The 23123-nt window shown below is 33.1% G+C and overlaps 3 protein-coding genes across 3 annotated transcripts; all 3 read left to right on the forward strand.

Annotated features, from left to right (window-relative positions):
* The first annotated feature begins 1510 nt into the window (after positions 1 to 1510).
* LOC105126325 (uncharacterized) lies at positions 1511 to 4503 on the forward strand. The gene is made up of 4 exons (XM_011027155.1): positions 1511 to 1939; positions 2329 to 2427; positions 2893 to 3002; positions 4028 to 4503. Exons 1-4 carry the CDS (start codon positions 1693 to 1695, stop codon positions 4106 to 4108), a joined length of 537 nt encoding a protein of 178 aa, XP_011025457.1. The 5' UTR covers positions 1511 to 1692; the 3' UTR covers positions 4109 to 4503.
* Positions 4504 to 5382: 879 nt separating this feature from the next.
* Positions 5383 to 15436, forward strand: LOC105126332 (threonine--tRNA ligase, mitochondrial-like). Its single transcript, XM_011027168.1, has 20 exons — positions 5383 to 5652; positions 5733 to 5970; positions 6057 to 6116; positions 6955 to 7044; positions 7790 to 7864; positions 7980 to 8108; positions 8197 to 8286; positions 9168 to 9256; positions 9342 to 9438; positions 9519 to 9605; positions 10569 to 10653; positions 10932 to 11026; positions 11342 to 11374; positions 11465 to 11551; positions 11973 to 12065; positions 13248 to 13340; positions 13438 to 13659; positions 14259 to 14330; positions 14520 to 14591; positions 15019 to 15436. The coding sequence occupies exons 1-20, from the start codon at positions 5408 to 5410 to the stop codon at positions 15112 to 15114; spliced, it is 2148 nt and encodes a 715-aa protein (XP_011025470.1). The 5' UTR covers positions 5383 to 5407; the 3' UTR covers positions 15115 to 15436.
* Positions 15437 to 17980: 2544 nt separating this feature from the next.
* LOC105126340 (probable long-chain-alcohol O-fatty-acyltransferase 5) lies at positions 17981 to 19289 on the forward strand. Its single transcript, XM_011027179.1, has one exon. The coding sequence runs from the start codon at positions 18142 to 18144 to the stop codon at positions 19186 to 19188; it is 1047 nt and encodes a 348-aa protein (XP_011025481.1). The 5' UTR covers positions 17981 to 18141; the 3' UTR covers positions 19189 to 19289.
* Positions 19290 to 23123: the final 3834 nt, after the last annotated feature.

Raw genomic sequence — 23123 nt, forward strand, 5'->3', positions numbered from 1 at the left:
TGATGTTGTAATATTATTTTTTAAAAAAATAAAAAAAATTATTTTAAAATATTTTTAAATAAAAATATTTTAAAAAATAATTAACATGAATATAATTTTTTTTTTTGCTGAGAGTAATAGGGAAGTAGGAGTGGTTGTTAAAATTATCGAGTGATGGTTTTGTCTAACAATGTGAACAGACAAAACCAAGGGAAAAATTCTTTTTTTTTTTTTTTTTTTTTTAACTTTCCCTTTTCCTTTTCGTGGACTTGCAAGGGGTAGCCCATAAACCTCGTCTCAGCCTGTGGCGCACTGAGCTAGCTATGCACTCACAATTTCCACGCTACCAGCAACGTGAGTAAAAACCCCTCTGTTTTTGTATCTTCGCGCATTCTGTACGACATTCACCTTTTTTTTAAAAAAAATTAATGTTGAGCTCAGTATTCATTTGTATATCTGGATTAATTCTATAATTTTTAAAATTAATAATTATATAAATTTTTAATAGTTATATTAATAATTACAAAAATTAAATTTAAAATTATAGAAAAAATAAAATTTTTAATCCTAAACTCTTACCACTATATTACCAACTAAATAGTTACAATATCCATTTTATATATATTGTTGCTCAACATTTTTTTGGTTTTATGCGTTAACTGGCTTGAATTTATCAATTTATTTGGAGGATAGAACTTATACAATATCTGACTTTTGCTAGTATTTTTATTTTATTAATGTAGATATCTAGATTAGTTTATATATATTTTAATTAATTTTATGAATTTTAAAATTAATAATTATGAAAATTTTAGTATATTTAAAATAATTAAACTTATAATTATCAGAAAATAAATTTAAAAACTGATGAATTAAAATATCCTTTAAAATTTGCTAGTATTTTAACACCACAAATACCTCCGTTGCTGTCACCACAAGGGATGGCCATCTCGGTGCCACCAGGAATCTATGCGTCTAAAATCTTCTTAGAACCGACAAAAGGAAGGCTCTAGAAATTCTCACAAGAGATGCGGCCCAAATTGAAAGTTGAATCCAAGCCACTCCTTTTCAACGCCCGGTGTGTTGCTCAATTTTTTTTTTAAGAAAAAGGGATAAGAAATTTAAAATAAGGGGAAGAAAAAATAGTAGTAGCAGTAATTAAACAAATAAAAATTATAATGCTCAATTAGTCACGGGAATGATTTGTTTTACAGTAATTAAACAAGTAAAAATTATAATTATAATAAGAGTAACAACAACAAACAACAAGGATGAGTAATAATTTGATAGGCACTTGAGGTTGTGGCTCAATTAGTCACGGGAATGATTTGTTTTCTTCTTCTAGTGTTTGGATTTGATTTTTATGTATATATTTATTATTTTTGTGATGTTTTATTTATTTATTGAGTTTATAAAATATATAATGAGTTTGAGAATTAATCATGTAAGTTTTTATAATTTATTTTACCAAAAAAATAAAAATATAATTCGATAGCGGAAGAGCCCAGCCACAGATGCACCAGCCAGACAAATATCTCCTAAGTAAAAGACAATTCTACCATGGTAGCCGGTGGATAAACAACCACCCAGGGTTTATTATAGCCATAGACAGAGCTCCAAAGCCATTCAGATCCATCTGCTTCGTCTTCTTTCTTTAGATTCTCTAGCACAGCTACAAGATTTTCTTACAGGAGAACAAACAGAACAAGGATAATGGCAGTGTTAACAGCAGCATCAACAACATGGTTTTCCTCTACAACCCAGCAGCTTGTTCAGTTCAACAACGATGACGGCTCAATTTTCACTCGCAACTTCAAGGCAAATTTCCCACAAAAAAGAGCAATTACCATGTCTACGGGTCTCACTGTCAAGGCTTCCTTTACCAAGGGAGGTCCTGGCGTCTTGGAACGCCCCACTTTTGATCAATCTCAGTTCGATCCTTCTTCTCAAGTTCTCGAAGGTATCTATCTTTTCCTTTCTTTATGTTCCCATAGTTTATGACAAGGAATGCATGAAAGGAGATCATATTTGTTGACAAGATTTGGCGGGTTTTTTGTTTTTTTCCTACGAATGATGCACTTTTACCGGGATTTTCCAGTAACAGTTGTTTGCCCCCTCTTCGTTTGTTTGGGAAGGAAGCATTAAATTTTTTTGTTCTTGTCTATCCAAGAATGTTTTAATTTACTCTCCATTCTTGTTGACACTGTTGCTTGGTACTTTTTTTCGTTTTTGGTTTAAGTGATGCAGTTTTTTCTAGTATTCCTTTAATAGCTAGCACCCATGAAAGTTGCGGTGGATTATATTGCTAGATTTTGGATTTCTTACTTGGATTCCTCTTTGTCGAAACAGGAGGGGATATCGGACGACTAAGGGATAAGAGAGGTGTTGGGAGTGGAGATAGCTATAGAGTCTTGCTAATTGATGATAGCCGCCATTCAGAAAGCTTAGGTATGAGTTTAAGTCGTCTTTCTCCTTTTATGTATCCAAATAAAGATGAACTGAATACCCTCTAGAAGTATAGCAAGGCTAATTTATGGATTTCTTTTGGTTGCCCCAAGCATTACGGAATTTAATGGATCCCACTCTGCTGTGTGCCGAGTGGCTACTTGAATACCTAATTGAACAAGTTCAGTAGATGCAAGCATAAAATTTTCATGCTATCGGGTGCTAAAATTGCTAACTTTGATCAGTGTAAAGCCACATATATAAAGCTTCTTGAAAGCTAACAAGCTAGAAATCAGAAGGCGGTTCATGCTGATTACTTCCAATTTACAGGCTAGAAATCAGAAGGCAGTTCATAGCTGATTACTTTCAATTTTTCTGCGAACTGAGCAAATGATAGAAAAAGTTAAAATATTGTATTTCACATTTTTACTCCTGTACTTACTGCTATGAGTGTCCATTTCTGTGTAGTTGCAAAGGTATTACCTCGAGCTGTGCCATCAGTCACACCTGAGGATGCTAGAAGACTATTTCATGAGTCACGTGAAAATGGTGTAGCAGTTGTTATCGTCACAGTTAAGGTATAATTATTCCGCTGCATCATATAAGCTATACAAAGATCTTGCTTCTGCATAATTGTTTGAATGATGTCTTAAATGTTTACATGGTGATGCATAATAGTCATTTTAGAAATATGCATTGTCAGGGTAAGACTACGGGTTGTCTAATCAATCAAACCTTAATGTCGTGTAATTATGTTTAAAACTCCTTCAATAACCATAGCTCTCTGCATCGTATCATGCTGTAAAATGCAGGTCATTGCGGTGCCATGATAATTTCTCACTTAAAAATATACATAAACAGCATGATAACCTCCTTTACAACACGCAGAATGTTGCAAAATATTGCCTTTGGCCCCATTGTCATCCAGAAGCACACACTGAACGGTTATCATAGCTGTCCTTTGTTTATTGTACTATGAATAAAGAGCTATTTTCATATGGCAGCATATCATGCAAGTCAACAATTGGTGTCAGAGTGATTGCTTTTGTAGCTAAGCACAATTGTTGAGTTACATGATGGGCCCCAAGTGCATTAGTTGAGATATAAAGCATATATGCACTATCGTTTTACTAAAATCACACTTTAAACCTTACCATAACTTGACAACTGCTGTAGAAAATCATAGACGACTTCCCTAAGGAATGAGAAAGTACTATCCAAGTTATGGCATTGTGATTTAAAATTAAGACTTTCATCCAATGTATTAGCACTCATACACAATTACACACAGCACCACGTAATCTCCTTTTCTCTTAACAAAATATTTTGTTGAAAGAAATATCATTACTGTTGCTTTTATAGTAAGCCACATATTGTCTTCCTAATAAAACAACAGAGTTGGCTGGTACAGCTATGATGTGGAACTGTTATATTGATGGCTGCTTTTAACATGACAATGGATAAAATGTTTAGCACTCACCTTACCATCGGTGTCCTACTTGAACTTGGTGGTGGATTTAGATAACCATGATTGAATTAGTTGCCAGGTAAGGTTAAGCTATCTAAGATGAATAATAGCTGAAATATGGAATTTGGCTTGCAGGAACATGCTGAGTTTTATTCCCAGATGATGATACGTGGTGGATTACGATCAGTGATTGAGCCAGATTCGTGTAATGCGTAAAGCTGTCAGCTATAAAGCAGTGGATGCGAAATGAAAGTTAAGGTCAAGGCAATTTTGAAGTTTACGAAGCTTTTCATTTTGAGAAGAAAGGAGAGGAGATTTGGCCTTTCAAATACCAAAAAGGCAAAAAAATAAAGAGCAGGGAAGGAGATTTAGACACAGGATCAGACTTTTATGTTGCTGATATTGAATATAGAATATGCTTTGTGGCTGCGTAATGTGTACCGGTAGTTCTTTAGAAGAGCTTAATTATACTCTATTCAGAACTTGAACCGATAGTTCTTTAGAATACGATTTGTAGCTGTAGAATATGCACTGGTAGTTAAATTATTAGTATGACGACTTCTGCAGTGCGATTCATCACCAGGGCCTCTTGCCATCCTTTTTTCCCTCCACCACTTTGTATGCTAGCACTTTTAAGGTTTGGCATGCTGAAACTCAAAATAGGTCACTCGCGCCTTCAATAATAGTGCTCCCAACAAGCAGCAAGCTGTACGTGATTAAAATTTATTAGGGCATCGGCGAGCACTTTAAATCTTGCTACTATCTCTGTTGGTCATGGCAATTGCCTGACATATTTTGCATGATATCCTGTAAGATTTTGGTTCATCTTTTTAACCAATTTTCAATCGATTAAAGAAACAAAGACTCGTTACTGGGCGAGGCCAAGAAAATGCTCCGGTCGTCCTTGATAGCTTGTTTTCATGGCCCTGCTAGCAAGGGTTTTTTTTCTTTCTTTAATTGGAGTTTGTAAGCTTGATCATGCTCTAAAAAGACACTGCCAGAAACTTTTTCACTCGGTGAATAGATCTGCACTCAATTTCTAGAATTCCTAACGCAATAACTTTTACAGCCGAGGTTGACCCGGGCTCTAGGACAGAATTTTCCAAATTTAAAAGACAAGTCATTCACACTGCCTCGATGGCAGGAGAATCCCCATGAAAAACAAAAACACTAGGACCTAACAAAGCCAAGTCCAACTGAACCATCAAGCAACAGAGGAGCTAAACCAGGAGGAGGACAGAACCGCTTCTCTGAGCTCCAATCCTAGCCATATGATCAACGCAAAAGTTACCTCGCCGCAAATGTATGATTGAAGTAGCGTGGCCACTTTGAGGGGACTTGTAGGCTAAGCCCAACAATAACAAAAAGCCTATAAAGAAAACGGGCCAGAGAAGGACTCTCCTTGGGGGTAATTTCATGGGCCACTTCTCGATCCAGACGCAAGGTACAGAAAACCCATAGCCCAAACGCCCTTTAAACCACTCTCTTGGGGAAAACCCACGCAGTCTTTGTGCTATGTGCATATGTTCTCGGCTGCTCTCACCTCTCCGCCGTTTCTCATCCTCCTCTCCTATCCTTCTTTCTATACCTCCTCGCCGTCTCCTCTCCTGCTCCTCTTCCACGACAATGGCTGTCTCCAAGTCTCACGCAAGAGACGAAGGCTATCTCAATATAGCAATCCCTAAACGCATCCAGCTCTTCCAATCCATTCAATCTGAACAACTCTCCCGCCTCCAATCCCTCCCTCACGACTCCATCAAGTAAAGCCCTAGTTTTTCTCTATTTTCATGAGAAAAAAATTGTATTCTATTTTTTTTTTTCATTTTCGTTTTGATTTTAGGATTACTTTGCCTGACGGGACAGTGAAGGAAGGAAAAAGATGGGAATCGTCTCCTATGGACATCGCAAAGGAGATTGGGAAGAGTGTGGCTGGGAACGCGTTGATCTCTCAAGTCAACGGGGTGTTGTGGGACATGAATAGGCCTTTAGAGGATGACTGTGAGCTCAAGATTTTTAATTTTGAAAGTGACGAAGGACGCGACACCTTTTGGCATTCCAGTGCTCACATTCTTGGCCAGGTATTCGTGCTGGTTTGATTAGCGGCAATGTACTACTATCTTTTTACTTCAGTTTTAATGTCGCGTTTAATCATTGTGAGGTTCAGGCTCTTGAGATGGAGTATGGTTGCAAGCTTTGCATTGGGCCCTGTACCACTAGAGGAGAGGTATAATATTTATATATTTTACATACGTGGAAATTCAAATATTCCTCTATTTGTCGACCTTTTTGCTATGGTTTCTGGTTAATTGTGACTTATTCCATAATGTCTGTTCTTGCAATATCAAAATAAACTTTACTGGGATTGCCAAGTTGGTTATATATGTTTCACATGTTTACTGCTATATTTAAACAAAGATACTGGTAAATCTATCATGAAGTTTAATAATAAAGAAAGCGATTGCCAGTTTTCACTTTCCTGAAGCTAATGTACCACGATCGGGATCACATGATTCAGATCAAAATTCCAAGGGGAGGGGGTGGAGAGAATTAGTGTTAACCCTGGTTTAAATTATCAGACAGGGTAAGCAACACACACACACACACGTGTGTGTGCGACGAGTATTATCTGAAAGCTTATTTCTGTGTGCGCGACGAGTATTATCTGAAAGCTTATTTCTGTGATATTCCCATTTTTATGGTACAGAGATTTGTGTTTCTTTTTCAATGAAGCTTAACTTTTTTCTTATAATGTCCTGTTGATTGCTCTTCAGAGGCCCTTTTTCTTTTAGGTGCTCTGTCAGGACTGTGTCATCTCTTTGACCATTTAATGTATGAGCTCCTGTTCATTCAGCACAATTTTCTGTCATTTTTATCCTTTAAATGGAAACTATCTGGATGGTTACATAAATCCCCCTCTCCAACAACAAAATATTAGCAACTCAATTCCTGCTTTAAGTGCTTAAAAATGTTGCATTTTCATCATGCCCTTTGCTTCCATGGCTGCATGTCTTTTTGAAGGCCTATCTAAGTTTCAATTTGAAATTCATATGTTCTTCTTGCAGGGATTCTATTATGATGCATTCTATGGTGAATTGGGATTGAATGATGATCACTTCAAGAAGATTGATGCAGCTGCATTGAAAGCTGTTGCGGTATTGTTTCATCCTTTAAGTCAGCATCGCCGTGTTGTTGTTTTGGCTCTCTAGTATATAAAGGAAGGCTTACTGTTGTTGGTCTAGCAGAGTTATATTGCTCATTTTTGTAGATAATCTTGAGCATGATTTGCAAATATGTTTATATAGAAGTATTATATAGCTGATTCTTTTTTCTTGTTCTAAACATCTTCCCATGAGAGCTGTCTCGTATGACATGTGGATGGGCATGCAGATAATTCCTATTCATGCAATACATAAATATAATATAGCTCATTATTATGACCAAGGGCTGGTTGGGTTGACATGTTGCTTATTTTTGTTGACGATCTTTAGTATGTTTTGCAATCTTGTTAATATAAGAAGTGACTTGACAGGGTAAATGATTTAAAATGTGAAGTTGGTAATGATAGAGAGTACTGCATATAACCATTTCTTGTTCTAAATATTTGTATATGAGAGCTGGATACATTTGACATGTGGAAGGGCACGCAGATAATTGCTATTCATGCAACAAATATATAGAATGTAACTAATTATAACGAGTGGGGATGGGCTGGGTTGGCATATATGTTAGGATTGCATCACATGCATACAAACACAAGATTTATAATGATTTTCTAATTTGTTGGATTCTTTTTGATGCATGGTTGCTGTAACCAATGTCTCTTTTTCATCATGCTCTCAATGTTCTTAGTGGTGCAGTTGAGTTGTGCTTACTGATTTGATAATTCTTACATATCAGGAGAAACAACCTTTTGAGCGCATTGAAGTATCGCGGGAACAGGCACTTGAGATGTTTTCAGACAATAATTTTAAGGCAAGTTTAAGTATCAGTTTTATCTGAAACAAAAATGTCTTCATGGTTTTTTCCCCTTCCTAGACAAAAGAAATCCACCTTTCTCATTTTTTTTTCAAAAATTGGTTATTATCAGGTTGAAATAATCAAGGATCTGCCTGCAGACAAAACTATAACTGTATACAGATGTGGCCCATTGGTAGATTTGTGTCGTGGACCTCATATACCTAATACTTCCTTTGTGAAAGCTCTTGCATGTTTGAAGGTGATACTTTATCATGTGTTTTTAATCATTATTTCATAGACAATCAATTTGCTTTATCAAATCTTTACTTTTGAATTTGTAATTGCAGGCTTCATCGGCTTATTGGAGAGGCAATAGAGATCGTGAAAGTTTACAAAGAGTGTATGGAATTTCTTATCCTGATAAAAAACGTTTGCAGGTGCCTTTTTCATCTCTCTGCCCTTTGAACTGCATTTCTACTTTTCAATTGCAGAGACTTTTGCAACATTCAACTGTGTGCTGTTCCTTAGTTAGTTGAGTTGAATGCTTTCAAATGGTGTATGATTTTGTGTGATTTCAGTTTTGGTGTCCAAACTGGGTTATGGGCTCATATAATGACTCATATCATTGTAGATTTTTAATTCATAGGGTTGCTATATTGGTTGTTAAAAGTCCCAATAAAGAAAAACAAGGGAAAAGAAAAATCTTTGTCTTGACTGTTTTCTCTTGGAAAAAATGTTTTATTGTGTATACTCTGACTAAATTTTTCACATAAACACCGAAACAGGTTGCTTTATTATTATATGGTGTGCACTTATCAGTGTGCCATAAAAGCAAAAGCAAAATAAAAATTGTGATTGCTACAGAAGATTTGCCTATGAATGTTGGGTTTAAACAAACTATCATTAATCTAGTTAAACCAATGAAACCAACAAGCACTTCGAATCATAATGGGAACTATTGTTTTGAAGCCTTAGATTTGTGTCTCTCAAGAAAAATTTAAAGACATAGAGAAGTTGTTTCTTGAGTCAATAGCTCAGGGTGTACTGTTGAGGGAGGCTGCCTACTGTCTGATTAAACTGGAAAAGGCCCCACAGCATTGTGTGTATAAAGAAACGTGTAACAGGGTTGCATGGCACAGATCGGACAATGTAAACAGTTAGTTTATTTTCCATAAGAATCTTTAATCTCTAATAGCAAAACTATGAGTTTTCTCTGATTTGGAGAGGTTAAACCAGTGATATGAAAATGGGAAATGTGATTATATTATTTAGTTTAAGATGCCACTATTTCTTTTCTAAACTTTAATTTCTTGTGCAGGAGTATAAGCAGTTCTTGGAAGAAGCAAAGAAGTACGATCACAGGTTGCTGGGTATTAAGCAGGAGTTATTCTTTTGTCATCCATTGAGGTGTGATATGGGCTTTTGTATTTTGATCATCTCTATAGGTTGTTGCATTCCATGATGCTGATTTTGCATCTTTGGTGTGCTTCAGTCCAGGAAGTTGGTTTTTCCTTCCACATGGAACTCGGGTTTACAACAAACTAATGCAATTTATAAAAGATGAGTACAGAAGAAGAGGTTATGAAGAGGTTGAAGTTATAAATGCTTGTCTGGATCTTATATTATATAATGTCTAAAAGTGATTACCTAAATTTATCAAGTTTGGCAGGTTAAGTCTCCAAATATTTATAACATGAAACTTTGGGAGACATCTGGTCATGCTGCCAATTACAAGGAGAATATGTTTTTGCTTGAGGTGAGTGAAATATATTTTTCTGAATTCTGATGGAGGACAGTTAGATGATCAATTGGTGCAAGTTATTTGCAGTGTGAAGTTGGAGGACAATGGGTTATTATGGGAAATAATCACAGATATACATGTGACTGATTATTATTTTTTTTGTTGGGGGGTGTGTGTGAAAACATGCTTGGTAGGCTGATGGATTGACAAGCACCACATAAAAATTTATGTAAAGTGAAAAAATTCTTCTAGGAGTTATGTTTGCAAAATTCTGAATGATCGGAACTGCAAAGGATCTACAGGCGGTGCATGTCATTTTGAATGATGAGAGCATTCTTATTTTACGTCTTGGAATTTAAGAAAAAATGCCGTGATGATACTTTGTGTGCTGCAGATTGAAACAATTTATAAAAGATGAGTACAGAAGAAGAGGTTATGAAGAGGTTGAAGTTATAAATGCTTGTCTGGATCTTATATTATATAATGTCTAAAAGTGATTACCTAAATTTATCAAGTTTGGCAGGTTAAGTCTCCAAATATTTATAACATGAAACTTTGGGAGACATCTGGTCATGCTGCCAATTACAAGGAGAATATGTTTCTGCTTGAGGTGAGTGAAATATATTTTTCTGAATTCTGATGGAGGACAGTTAGATGATCAATTGGTGCAAGTTATTTGCAGTGTGAAGTTGGAGGACAATGGGTTATTATGGGAAATAATCACAGATATACATGTGACTGATTATTATTTTTTTTGTTGGGGGGTGTGTGTGAAAACATGCTTGGTAGGCTGATGGATTGACAAGCACCACATAAAAATTTATGTAAAGTGAAAAAATTCTTCTAGGAGTTATGTTTGCAAAATTCTGAATGATCGGAACTGCAAAGGATCTACAGGCGGTGCATGTCATTTTGAATGATGAGAGCATTCTTATTTTACGTCTTGGAATTGCCATGATGATACTTTGTGTGCTGCAGATTGAAAATCAAGAATTTGGACTGAAACCAATGAATTGCCCTGGGCACTGTTTGATGTTTCAACATAGAGTTCGTTCATATAGAGGTAAGTTCATTTTCTTTGAAATTTTATCCACTTTTATCATCTTTATGTTTGTTTGGGGGGCTGAGGTGGGGGTTGTTTGCACTCTTTTCCCTTGAATTATTTTTAACAGAATTGCTGAGGTGTTTTTGAATGTTCTTGTGTCATGGGTATGGAAATTATGTGCATTTAATTATAAGGATGCAATTGCTGTTTGTGGAAAGCTCTAATGATTTGAATGTTTGAGTGGGGTCCGTCATACTCCTGCCATCCTATCTTAAATGTTTAGATTTGTTTTCCAGAACTTCCTCTTCGATTGGCTGATTTTGGGGCCTTGCATCGCAATGAAGCAAGTGGGGCACTCACTGGACTGACACGTGTTCGAAGATTTCAGCAGGTAGGCATTTAGTATAAAAAAAAAAACTTATTTTAGGTTTATAACTGCCTGCTCTGTACTTAAAGGTTATGAATTTAGGTTTCTGAGTTCATCCGTATTCTTTTAAGAGCTGCAATGAACTCTTACCACATATGTGGTGTTGAAGTTTCACAAAGTTCAAGAGCTCATCTATATTGATGTGATCAATCGTTAGCTGTGGCATTGTACTAGTAATCTATTCATTTATTTTCCAATCCATCACTTTAGCTTTTAATACATGGCTATCATTGTATCTGCTCTTCTGTCCCTCATTTGTCTTGCATTTCGCTACTACAGGATGATGCTCACATATTCTGCAGGAAATCCCAGGTAATATAAGTTACATTGACACCTGACTAACCTCTTAAATGTCTTTTTGTTGCCTAACCATAATAGAAATGGTGTGTTCTGTTTTTTCAGATAAAAGATGAAGTCAGAGGTGTCTTAGAATTCATTGACTATACTTATGGAAAATTTGGATTCACTTATGAGCTGAAGCTATCTACGGTATGATGAACTTGAATTTTGTGTAAATTGATAGCTTAGGGAAATGATCCTGTCAACTCAGATAAAATTTTGCATGTTCTTAAATGAAACCTGAATTTGAAAAATCTTAAGATTCAAAAAATATCATTTTGCCTTTACCTTCGTGGATTTATATACAGAATGATTTATTCCTTGACCAAGCGAAGCTTTGTTCAAGGCATAAAAGATTGATGGAGATGTTTTGAATTTGTTTAGATAGTTGTGGTTCAGCCATTTTGAACTGATGCAATTTTTCTGTTCTTCAGCTATTTTTGAAAACATTTTTGTAATTAAGTTTATCATTTCCCATTTTCGTGAAGAAATTGATGAATTTTCAGTGTCTTGCTTCCCAGAAAAAGAAAAAAAGGTTTTTATTTTGTGCCTCCTGATGTCTGTATTATAGAGGCCAGAGAAATACCTAGGAGTCTTGGAAACATGGGATGAAGCTGAGAAAGCTCTTACAGAAGCACTGGATGAGTTTGGGAAGCCATGGAAGGTAATGTTATTCTTAGGTACTTCTGGTCTTTGCTTGAATTCTTGGTTGCAGATTTGCATAAATGCAGTTGAAATTCTTCTACATGCCAGTTTGTCATGCCTCTGACGTCTGCAATCTGCCGACTATAGATTTTCTAGAGAATTAATTTCCATGGAAAAATTATATCAATAAGTTCTATGATATTTTTTGAAGACCAACAAGTTCACTTATCATCTTTTTCTTTCAAAGAAGTTCATATTTTGTTATAATCCACATAATATCCAGACAATGTATTTCAAAAATAAGATTATAATTGATCTTGTTTCTTTTTAAAATTAAGATTTACAAATATGAAGAATTTTATTATTTCTTTGTTATAATCATAATTACATTTGAATTTTTCTGAGGTTTAGAATTATATCAATATAATAACAATTAGTTACAATAATAAACTATTTTACAATTGAGAATTTTTTTTTAAAAAAATGGTGATAAGAATTTGTTTAAACAAACTAAAACAAAGAAAAAGAAAATAAAAAGCACTCCAAATTGTAATTTTGTTAAATATGGAGGGTAATATAGCTATCATAACCAAATAAGAATTTTCTTTTAAGATAAATTATAAAAGTGAACTTATTTGTCCAAAAAAGCATCTTAGAACTTGATAATCATTTATCTTTCAAAAGTCAACGTATTGGTACTTTTCCCAATTTTTTATTCAGAATTTTTAATGTATCTTTAGTTCATCGACCAATTGATGAAAACACACCAGAGGCTGTAGCTGTTAATATTCAAACTGCCTTTTAGTTTCCCTTGCAGAGTTTAGAGTATGTTACTGTACCCATTGCAACATATTTAACTGTGCCTAGAATTCGTCAATTCGATGAGTCTTTGAATAATATGAAAGTTAGGTGCAACATATTTAACCGTGCTTAAGATTTGTTGATTAGATGTGAGGCTTTGGATCATATGAAAGTTATGCCAATTTTCTGAAGTCTGGAAGAATGTGGTCAACTACAGAAAGTAGTTTGATTTATAGATGACTTTTGGTTTTTCTTATTTCCTATTTCCATTTCTATCCCTATGAAAATTTCAGCCAATTGAGGTGTCTAGAAAATAATTGGTTTCTTTTCTTATTACATATTCTCATTTTTCTTTTGTTAGCTTTGACTCTGATGTGATATTTTGGTTCATGTTCTACAGATTGATGAAGGTGATGGTGCATTTTATGGACCGAAGATAGATATCAGTGTATCTGATGCATTAAAGAGGAAATTTCAGTGTGCCACATTGCAGGTTCAGATTGTCGACATATATTTTTTCTAGCTTTCTGGCTTTTAAACAGTAATGCAGAATTTTCATGTAATGAATGAATGTCTGTCTCTGTTTGCAGCTTGACTTCCAGCTTCCAGATCGTTTTAAGGTGGAATATTCAGCAGAGGATGAAGCCAAAAGTGAAGCACCTGTTATGATACATAGAGCGATCCTAGGTTCTGTTGAGCGTATGTTTGCTATACTATTGGAGCATTACAAGGGCAAGTGGCCCTTCTGGCTTAGTCCACGTCAAGCGATTGTCTGCCCTGTGTCTGAGAAATCCCAGTCTTATGCATTACAGGTTAGTTTGCTGTATGCTTTTTAACCCCTAGATGAGTAGTGTATAATATAAAATTTTGCTTGTCAACACTCCTGAATTCTCCCATACAATTTCATTAACCTTATGATTGGCATAGGAATGCATGCAGGGTGACGGGGTTTTACTTCGCATGACTTTACGGGTCTTGGTTTTCTTGTTACATTTACTGACATGATAATCACCTGAGCCCCTTGTTTCATGCACAAAATTGATGGCAAATATTTATTTTATTGTATCGGATATACTCTGTACATGATGACATGGTCTAAGTTTTGCTTGTATATTTTTCTATCACACTACTCAGCTTGGATGTTTTTGTTGAGGTAGTTTCAGTTGTGTAACCAGTCGTGTCATGGCATGGTAGCTTTCAAGTTTATCATTGAGCATTGTTTGTGAAAGGGACTCGCTAATTCCATCCTTGCAGTGATAGTGGATTACAGGGTCCTTTTTTGTTGTGGATTGATATAGTTTTGGGTGCAAAATGATGCAATGCGAATAGCTTTTTGATTGTATTATTTATCATATTTGGACCCTAATAGCTCTGAACACAAATCAATTCATTTTATTGTTACAATTAATAGGTGCGGGATCAGATTCATGAAGCTGGCTATTTTGTCGATGTGGACGCAACCGACAGAAAGATCCAGAAAAAGGTGCTTTTGCAACTTCCATCCTTGACATCAAATTAGCATCCTACAAACCAATAACATATTCTTTGTAATGAATGCCCTTCCTGGATTCTGGTGACATGCATTGGCTCAATTGTGGTCTTTCAGTGGTTATTATTGCAAATATGGATGCTACACGATTATATTTTATTAAATTTTTAGCCTTTTGTTCAGGTACGAGAAGCTCAGTTGGCACAGTACAATTATATACTGGTTGTTGGCGAAGAGGAATCCAAAACTGGACAGGTAATACAGTTTTTCTATTAATTGAACTAAGTATACATGATTGCTTGATTTAACAAGTGTGACCTGCTCCTTTTTATAGGGATGCTGAGTATTTTACTTGCCTTAGATACAAGTGAATATTAGTTTTGTGGATTTCCAAATCCATGTAGATCATCAGCATATTTTCAATTAGGAATCACCAAATACTAGCATGAATCTGGAGATTATGCTCTAGGAACCTCTTTTATTTTGGAACCAGTCATAAACTATAATAAATATCCCAGTGTTATCCTAAAAGATCTCTATATTTTCTTCTCTTTTCCAATAAAAAAAAATAATTGTTGTTGTCCTGCGTTGTTTCCACTCCTAAAAGATCTATATTTGGACACTATTTTCTTCTCTTTTCCAATAAAAAATAATAATTGTTGTTGTCCTGCGTTGTTTCCAGGTGAGTGTGCGGGTGAGAGATAACGCTGACCATTCAGTGATGAGTATTGAGAGCCTCCTTGGACTCTTCAAGGAATTAGTTGCAGATTTCCGTTAGGTGGATACACATGTTCAGAGTGATTATTACTAGTGGTCTTGTACTATGACTATACGTTTTGCTTCTGAGCAACAGCTGATTCTTAGGTTGGTTTCCCATCAAAGGGAAACGAATAGAGAATCCTTTAGTGTATGAATGTGTACGCCCCCCACCCCCATTATTCCCCAATTTACACATTGGATGTCGAAGAAAGGGAAAATTCCTCCAGGCTTTCGCTTTCCTCTTACGATGGTTTATGTTCAATTCCATGTCTGTTTCTATGCGCACCAACTTTCATGTCTTTATTCAATGAATAAAAACATACGAACAGTGTTCTTGTAAACATATGAACAGTGTTCTAGTAAGAGCTAGTTATCCAGCAAACTGGCAATGGTTGCATCTTTAGGATCCATAGATATTGAGAAGTAGGAAGCTGGCCTTTTTCTACAGATGTACTCATCGAGCAACCAGCAGACGGAAAAGCAACAGGGATGCTGTCTTGAAATTTGCTTTCCTTTTTTTGCGTCTTTAATGGGTCCTCGTGATGGTGAGAGAAGCCAGGATTTATATTCATCCCAGGTCTTTCATATTCCTGGTTTCTGCGCTTAAAAATTGAAATCATTATCTATACTTCTATGGTGTTGATAGACCAGCCTCGTCCATGGTGAAAAGCATAGCAGTTCGATCAGCCAGCTTGGAGCTTTGTGGACCTCGTCTCCGATCTCTATATATTGGTATTCTATGTAGTGGTCTCGGTCGATGAGAACAGATACTAGTTAATGCACTGATTTATTTAGAAAGATAGCGCTACTAAAAGAACATTTTCCATATGGTGTTAATGCTAGAAATTACGTCTTTTAAAAATTAAAGAAGTAGAAAATTTTCATTTTTTATTACAACAAGTGTATGGGATGGTTTTGTATCTAAAAAACCAAGAAACGAAGGAAGATAGAGAACATTTTCTCTTTAAAATCTCAAGTCACCTTATTATATGAAGAAAATAAAAGTATCAAATATTACAATATAAATATCAAATATATTGAATTATCCTGGTCATGCATCCAATAAGGCTTTAGAATTAATAAATATCCTTTTGCACTATTTGTTTACGAATATTCTTGTTTGAATGCATGACTAAAGTTGAAATAAAATTAGTTTGAGAGCATAATTGAAAAAAATATATTCAAGAAATCGAGATGAGAATATGGTGATAAACATTATAGTATTTGCAACTTTTAACTTTAATCACATACATTTAGTAAATATTGCTATTAAAGCATCTTATAAAATTCAAGAAAAAAAAACCTTGGTAAAATATTTATAAGCCAATGTAAGACAATACAACAAATAATTATGTTTATCGTAATTTCATGTCTTGTTTTAACTTTTTTATTCAATGACAAGAACTTGTGGTTGATAGATCCAATAACAGAGTCTTATATTTTAGAGGCCGAAAACCGTACCAGTTATAAACAAACACGAGAACTAAAGGCGATCTTTATATCTTCAAATGCATGATTGCTTTGCTCATAAAAGAAAAGGTGGGTTACGAATAACTATTATGAACACCAATTATGACCGTTCAGTAAATAAATTATTAAAAAAAATAGAAAATACATAAAAGTAAATAAAGCCCAAGTACAAGCATATATGGATTTATTGTCCGAAAACACATTTAGATTAAACAAGTAGTGTTGATTATCGAAAACGTATAATTAAGCTAATACATGGTTCGGATTTCACTGGGAATGTGAGATAAGGCAGTGTTGCTCGCCTGGCACGCCAGGGAGGCAGAGATCACGATGTCAGTCTTGTGAGATATGGGGGCCTGATCAGAAGTGATAAAAGTTTGCAAATTTTCAAAATGTAACCCTAGTTTACTGAAGCACGTGAAAACGAGATCACATGCAACACCATAATTACCGGGAAAGATTGTGCGATTAAACTCTGATGCCTCCCGGACGTCTCTTCTGGGTGGACGCTGGGCTTCTGTGTTTCCCAGCCTTGTTTTGTATCTCAACAAAGCAAGTTCTTGGTGCTTAAGATTTGTCGACAAGGCATGCGTTGGGAATTTCTGAAACCTTTCATTCGGCTCCTTCATGTCACTGGGCCTCCTGCACTTTGTTGTCAACCTCCTAGGTTTTATGATTTAAAATATATAGTTTTGGCATATACTGCCGCACTATTCTGAATGTTTCTATCGAGATCTTTTGAATGTAAAAATATATTTTGGAGTGGTTATTGTGTTTTTAAATAAAAAATTAAATTATATAAGAAGTGATATATGATTTGAATGATTTAAAAATTTAAAAATAATTTAAATAATTAATAAAAATATAATTTAATTAAAAAATTAAAATAATATTTTTAAAAAATATTAAAATAATATTATATTAGATTATTCTTGGATCAACTTGAATTAATTGGTTAAATTCATTAATCAAATTATAATATCTTGATAATTTCATTAAAAATATATATAAAAAATAAATTTAATTTTCAATTAATTTAATTTTAACGGATTAATTTGAATTAATTGGTTAAATTCATTGATAAAATTATAATATTTTGATAATTTCATTAAAAAAATAAAATAAAAATTTAATTTTCAATTAATTTAATTTTAAAAAATAATATTTAATTAAAAAATTAGATTATTATATCAGACCTAAATAATAAAATTAAGATAGTTTTATAAATAAATAAAAAATAAACTTTCGTGTTGATTGTTATATTGAAATGTCAAGTACTTTCAAGTACATGTTAATAATAATATATATGTAAAAAATTCTAATACGAAAGGAAATTAAAATGGAATCACATTCTTTGAATCCGAAAGGAAAGAAAGTATAGTTTAGGATTTGTCAGGTAGTGCGATGGTAAAGAACGTCGGCAGCGCACCAAATTGACTTGACGGGGGCCGTCCAAGGTGAATGGTCAATAAAAAACAAAGAGGTATATGTCATCGTGACATTCTCAAAATCAAAAGCCATTTGCAGACACATATTACAAGCTATTGAAAACGGAAAAACACACATACAGGCAAGAATGGAGGGGGAAATCAAGAACTTGATCAAGGCATCTGTCTCAGTTTTGGCATCTTTAATCTACTGTCATTTCATATCATCCAAGATCCCAAAGGGTAAGCTTAGGCTTGTCTCTCTCCTTCCCATTTTCTACCACTTCATAACCCTTCCTCTCTACTTCTCCTACTTATTTCCAAATGCTATTGCCTCCTTGTTCATCTCCTGGTTAGCCAATTTCAAGCTTGCCCTCTTTGCCTTCGATCACGGTCCGCTTTCATGTGACCAGTCCAACTCCCTCCTTCAATTCATCTCTAAAGCTCTACTTCCCATCAAAATAAAGCAAAATGAGAAGTACCCGTCTTCTCAAACACCCCAAAACTCACCGAAATTAGCTCTGAATTTGGCGACGAAAGTCTTGCTTTTTACCATCTCAGTTGGCGTGAATGATTACAAGGACAGGTTTCACCAAAAATTGGTCCTTGCTTTATACTGTTGCATGGTATACTTGTCGGTCGACATAATTTTTGGCGTATTCAACGCTACGGTACATGCCATACTACACATGGAGCTAGAACCACCGTCCAATGAGCCTTATTTGTCAACATCTTTGCAAGATTTCTGGGGCAGAAGGTGGAACCTCATGGTAACAAACCTACTGCGCCATACCGTATACAAACCCGTGAGGTCTTCTTTGGGATCCTTGCTAGGTCAGTGGGCCCCGCTCCCGGCAGTGGCGGCTTCTTTCCTAGTCTCCGGTCTCATGCACGAGCTGCTATTTTACCGCGTCACACGAGCAAGCCCTTCATGGGAAGTCACGCTGTTCTTTGTGCTGCAAGGGGTGTGTTTGGTGGTGGAGCTTGCTATGAAGAGGTGGTTTGGGGGTAGATGGCAGCTGCATTGGGCGGTTTCAGGGCCATTGACGGTGGGGTTCGTAATGATGACAGCCATGTGGCTATTCTTTCCGCCACTAGTTAGATCGGGTGCCGACGAACATGCCATCGAGGAGTGCAAGATGTATTTTCACTTTGTGAAAGAAGAGGGGCTAAAATGGATAGGAAAGTTAATTTGATGCTGTATTTCTTACTTTGCATAAAATTGTATTTAACCTCTTTTTTGACTTTTGTGTTGGGAAACTTTATTAGTGTGGGAGAGGATCATTCTTCCTTTCTTTTTTACATCTATTATTGCGCTCCACAAGCATTAATTATTTATTTTTTTAAATCATATTTTTTTATTTTTTTAAATAATATCTGTTGATCTCCACCATTATATTTAATTAATTACTAACAAACCAAACGGCCGACACGATTCACTCTTCACCTTTAACGATCGATCCACGCTTCACCTTTAACTAAACACAACTGTAAATTAAAATATTACGAAATACTATCATGATGGTGGGCTAAGTCCACGTGGAGGTTGGCGGCCAGAAAAAACAAAAGTATATTGAATATTTAAAGATACAGTGAAATTTGACGTTGAACTGATTCGTTGAGATGGTGGTTGAAGTACTTTTAAATAATTTTTTGTATTAAAATATATAATAATAATTTTTTTATATTTTAAAAATTATTTTTAATATCATAATATCAAAATTATTTTATTTAAAAATATTAATAAAAATTTATTAATTTAGAATAAATAAAATAATTAAAATTTTTTAAAATTTTAACAAACATATATTTAAAAAATCATAGACTAATTAACAAAAAAAATCTAAAAACCGTGATGAAATTACTGTAGACGGTACTGTGAGCATAGGCTCCGTCTAATGTAGACTTTAACGGTGCAGTGATTGTTTTGCCTCAATATTATTAGTAGGGTTTTTGGGGCTCGCTCTTCTGGCTATTTTGGCTTTTCCATTCCTTTCTTTCTGACACCATAATTGTTTTTTTGTTTTTTTTTTTGTGCTTTTTTACACAAAGAAAAATAAAGAGAAGTGAAAAGGGGGGCTTGGAGGGACAAGTTAGGAGCTGCTGGGAGAAGAAATTTTTCATCTTTTATTTTTATATCTTTCATTTTGAACTGCGTGTTAGAATTCACAGAAAAGAGGGATGTTTTCAGATTTAATTTGTTGTTTTATTTTTGTAATGAGTATTTTTTTATTTAATTTATTTTGTTAATATTATTTTTTTATCTAATTATCAAACTTTCATGATATGGATTTCGAGTTTTACTGATTAATTCTGGCTTTATTTTTATTTTATTTTTTCAATTAATTTTTTTATTTAATTTAATTTGTCAATATTAAATTTTTTTATTTAATTATTAAATTTTCATAATACGAATCCTAAATTTAACGAGTTAATCTAGCTAATTATGGGTTAACCCATAAATTTTTTTCCTTGTTAAGTTATCAAATTTTCATAACATAAATCATAATTTGACAGGCTAGGTTGGTTGATGGGTTAACATAATTAATTAGATTTTTTTTTTATTGGTGTTTTTTTTCTTGTAGGTTTGTTTTCCATTATTCTTTTCTTTTAAATTAATTTTTTTGTTTAATAGTTTTAAAAATTAAGTTAATCTTTTTTCTCATTACTATTTTTCTTCCTGTAGGTTTGTTTTCCTTTGTTTTTTTTTTTTAAATTAATCTTTTTCTTTTCTTTTCTTTTTCTCTTTTGGATTATTGTTATTTTTCTTTATGTAGGTTTATTTTCCTTTGTTTTTTTCCTTTAATTTTTTTAATAGTTTTTCCAGCTCTTTTCTTTCTTTTTTTTCTTTTTAATTGTTTTTTAAAAATTCAGTTTGTTAAATTAATTTTTTTTTCTATTTAGTTATCAAATTTTCATGACACCGATCCCAAATTTGACGGGTCAACCCAATTAATTCATATTTTTTTTCTTTTTCTTCGTTGTTTTTTTCTTCCTGTATGTTTTTCTTTGTTTTTTTTTTCTTTTTAATTAATCTTTTTCTTGTTTAATTTAGTTTTGTTAATGCTAATTTTTTTCTATTTAGTTATCAAACTTTCATGACACGGATCTCAGATTTGGATGTTTAACCCAGTTAATTCTGAGTTAACTCGTTAATTTGTTTTCTTATTGATTTATCAAACTTTTATAACATGAATCTCAGGTTTGATGGGTTAATATGGTTTGAAGAGGTAACTCATTTAATTCAGATTTTTTTAAAAAAATTAGTTTGTTAGTGTTATTTTTTTTATTTTAGTTATCAAATTTTCGTGAAACAAATTTCAGACTTGACGGGTTTACCTTATTTAAAGAGTTAACCTATTTAATTCAGATTTTTTTGAAAAAATTAATTTGTTAATATTAATTTTTTTCTATTTAATTATCAATTTTTCACGACATGGATTTCAGTTTTGACTAGTTAACCTGATTTGAAGAGTTAATCCAGTTAATTCATATTTTTTAAAAAATTTAGTTTGTTAATATTAATTTTTTTTTATTTAGTTATCAAATTTTTGTGATATGAATCCCAAGTTTGACATGTTAATTCATATTTTTTTTTCATTAGTTTCTTTTCCTGTAGTTTTTTTTCCCTTTGTTTTTTTCTTTTTAGTTATTTTGTTTGTTTAGTCTAGTCCATTAATATTATTTTTTTTTCTATTTAGTTATCGCACTCTCATAACATGAATTTTAGGTTTGACGAGTTAGCCTGGTTTGGTTGGATAACCCAGTTGATTTGGATTTTTTATTAGTTTTTTTTTTCTTGCAATCTTATCTCTTAGTATTATAATTGGCTATAACTAAAAAGCATCAATCATTTATTGTGGACTGCATAGTGAAGTTTACAGTGAAAATGCTGATGTTTTTAGTTTTTTTTCTATTTTGTGTTTTTGCATTGTTTTTTTCTTTTTAATTAATTTGTTTTGTTTGATTTAGTTTGTTAATTTTTTTTCTATTTAGTTATCAAATTTTCATGACATGAATTTCAGGTTTCACGAGTTAACCCGGTTAATTCATTTTTGTTTTTTTTTTTTCTTATGAGTTTTTTCTACCCATAGTTTTTTTTCTTTGTTTTTTAATTAATCTTTTTTGTTTATTTTAGTTCATTAATATTAATTTTTTTAATTTAGTTATCACGCTTTCATGATACGAATTTCAGGTTTGACGGGTTAACCCAACTGATTCAGATTTTTTTCTTTTTCTTCATTAGTTTTTTCTTTCGATTTTATTTTTTAATATTGTAACTATAACTAAAATATATTAACCTTTCACTATGGATTGCATTGTACAAATCCACACTGAAAAACAAATGTCTTTTAATTATAGGTTCTTTTCATTGCTTTTTTCTCTATATGTTTTTTGTTTAATTTAATTTATTAATATTAATTTTTTTATATTTAGTTATCACATTTTCATAACATGGATCCTAAGTTTGACGGATTAACTTGGTTTAGTAGATTAATCTTCTTGATTCAATTTTTTTAATTAGTTTTTTTTCTATTGTTATCTTTTAATATCGTGGATTAACTTGGTTTAGTAGGTTAATCTTCTTGATTCAATTTTTTTTAATTAGTTTTTTTTTCTATTGTTATCTTTTAATATCGATCTGATTGGAAGTTAAATTTCATGATTTATTTTATTTGTTTTTTATTGAATTATCATAATCTCACGAGAAGATTTTATTATATCCCTACTCGCAAAACACTATTCATTAGAATAATGCTTTATTTTTTTTCCTTTTAATTATTTTTAAATTTTATTTTATTTTTTAATATTAATTTTTTTCTATTTAGTTTTCACACTTTTATAACACAATCTTGTAGCCAAATCTGTATCCAAAGCTCTTCGGTTTGATGTTGCAGCTAAATCGAAGGCTTTTGGATCTGGTGTTGCAGCTAAATTCACTCAAATTTAGATAATGCAAGTTTAATATTATTATTAATATTAAAATTAAAATTATTATTATTATTATTATAATGTTATAATGAATAGTGTTGATATAATAATTAATAAATTTTAAAAAAATATTATTAGTTACAATTTTTTTTTGGTTTTTTTCTTTTTAACTAGTATTTTTTTTGTTTAATTTAGTTTA

This window comes from Populus euphratica, unplaced genomic scaffold (genome assembly GCF_000495115.2).
Source record: "Populus euphratica unplaced genomic scaffold, PopEup_1.0 scaffold1.1, whole genome shotgun sequence".
In the NCBI taxonomy this organism is placed as follows: Eukaryota; Viridiplantae; Streptophyta; class Magnoliopsida; order Malpighiales; family Salicaceae; genus Populus; species Populus euphratica.

Excerpts from the sequence above, each read along its gene's own strand:
- LOC105126325 (XM_011027155.1), top strand. The coding sequence starts at position 1,693 with ATGGCAGTGTTAACAGCAGCATCAACAACATGGTTTTCCTCTACAACC. Across the intron at positions 2,428-2,892 it reads CCGCCATTCAGAAAGCTTAG|TTGCAAAGGTATTACCTCGA; the intron begins GTATGAGTTTAA and ends ATTTCTGTGTAG. Across the intron at positions 3,003-4,027 it reads TTGTTATCGTCACAGTTAAG|GAACATGCTGAGTTTTATTC; the intron begins GTATAATTATTC and ends TTTGGCTTGCAG.
- LOC105126332 (XM_011027168.1), top strand. The coding sequence starts at position 5,408 with ATGTGCATATGTTCTCGGCTGCTCTCACCTCTCCGCCGTTTCTCATCC. Across the intron at positions 10,654-10,931 it reads TAGAGTTCGTTCATATAGAG|AACTTCCTCTTCGATTGGCT; the intron begins GTAAGTTCATTT and ends TTTGTTTTCCAG. Across the intron at positions 13,341-13,437 it reads TTCAGTGTGCCACATTGCAG|CTTGACTTCCAGCTTCCAGA; the intron begins GTTCAGATTGTC and ends CTCTGTTTGCAG.
- LOC105126340 (XM_011027179.1), top strand. The coding sequence starts at position 18,142 with ATGGAGGGGGAAATCAAGAACTTGATCAAGGCATCTGTCTCAGTTTTG.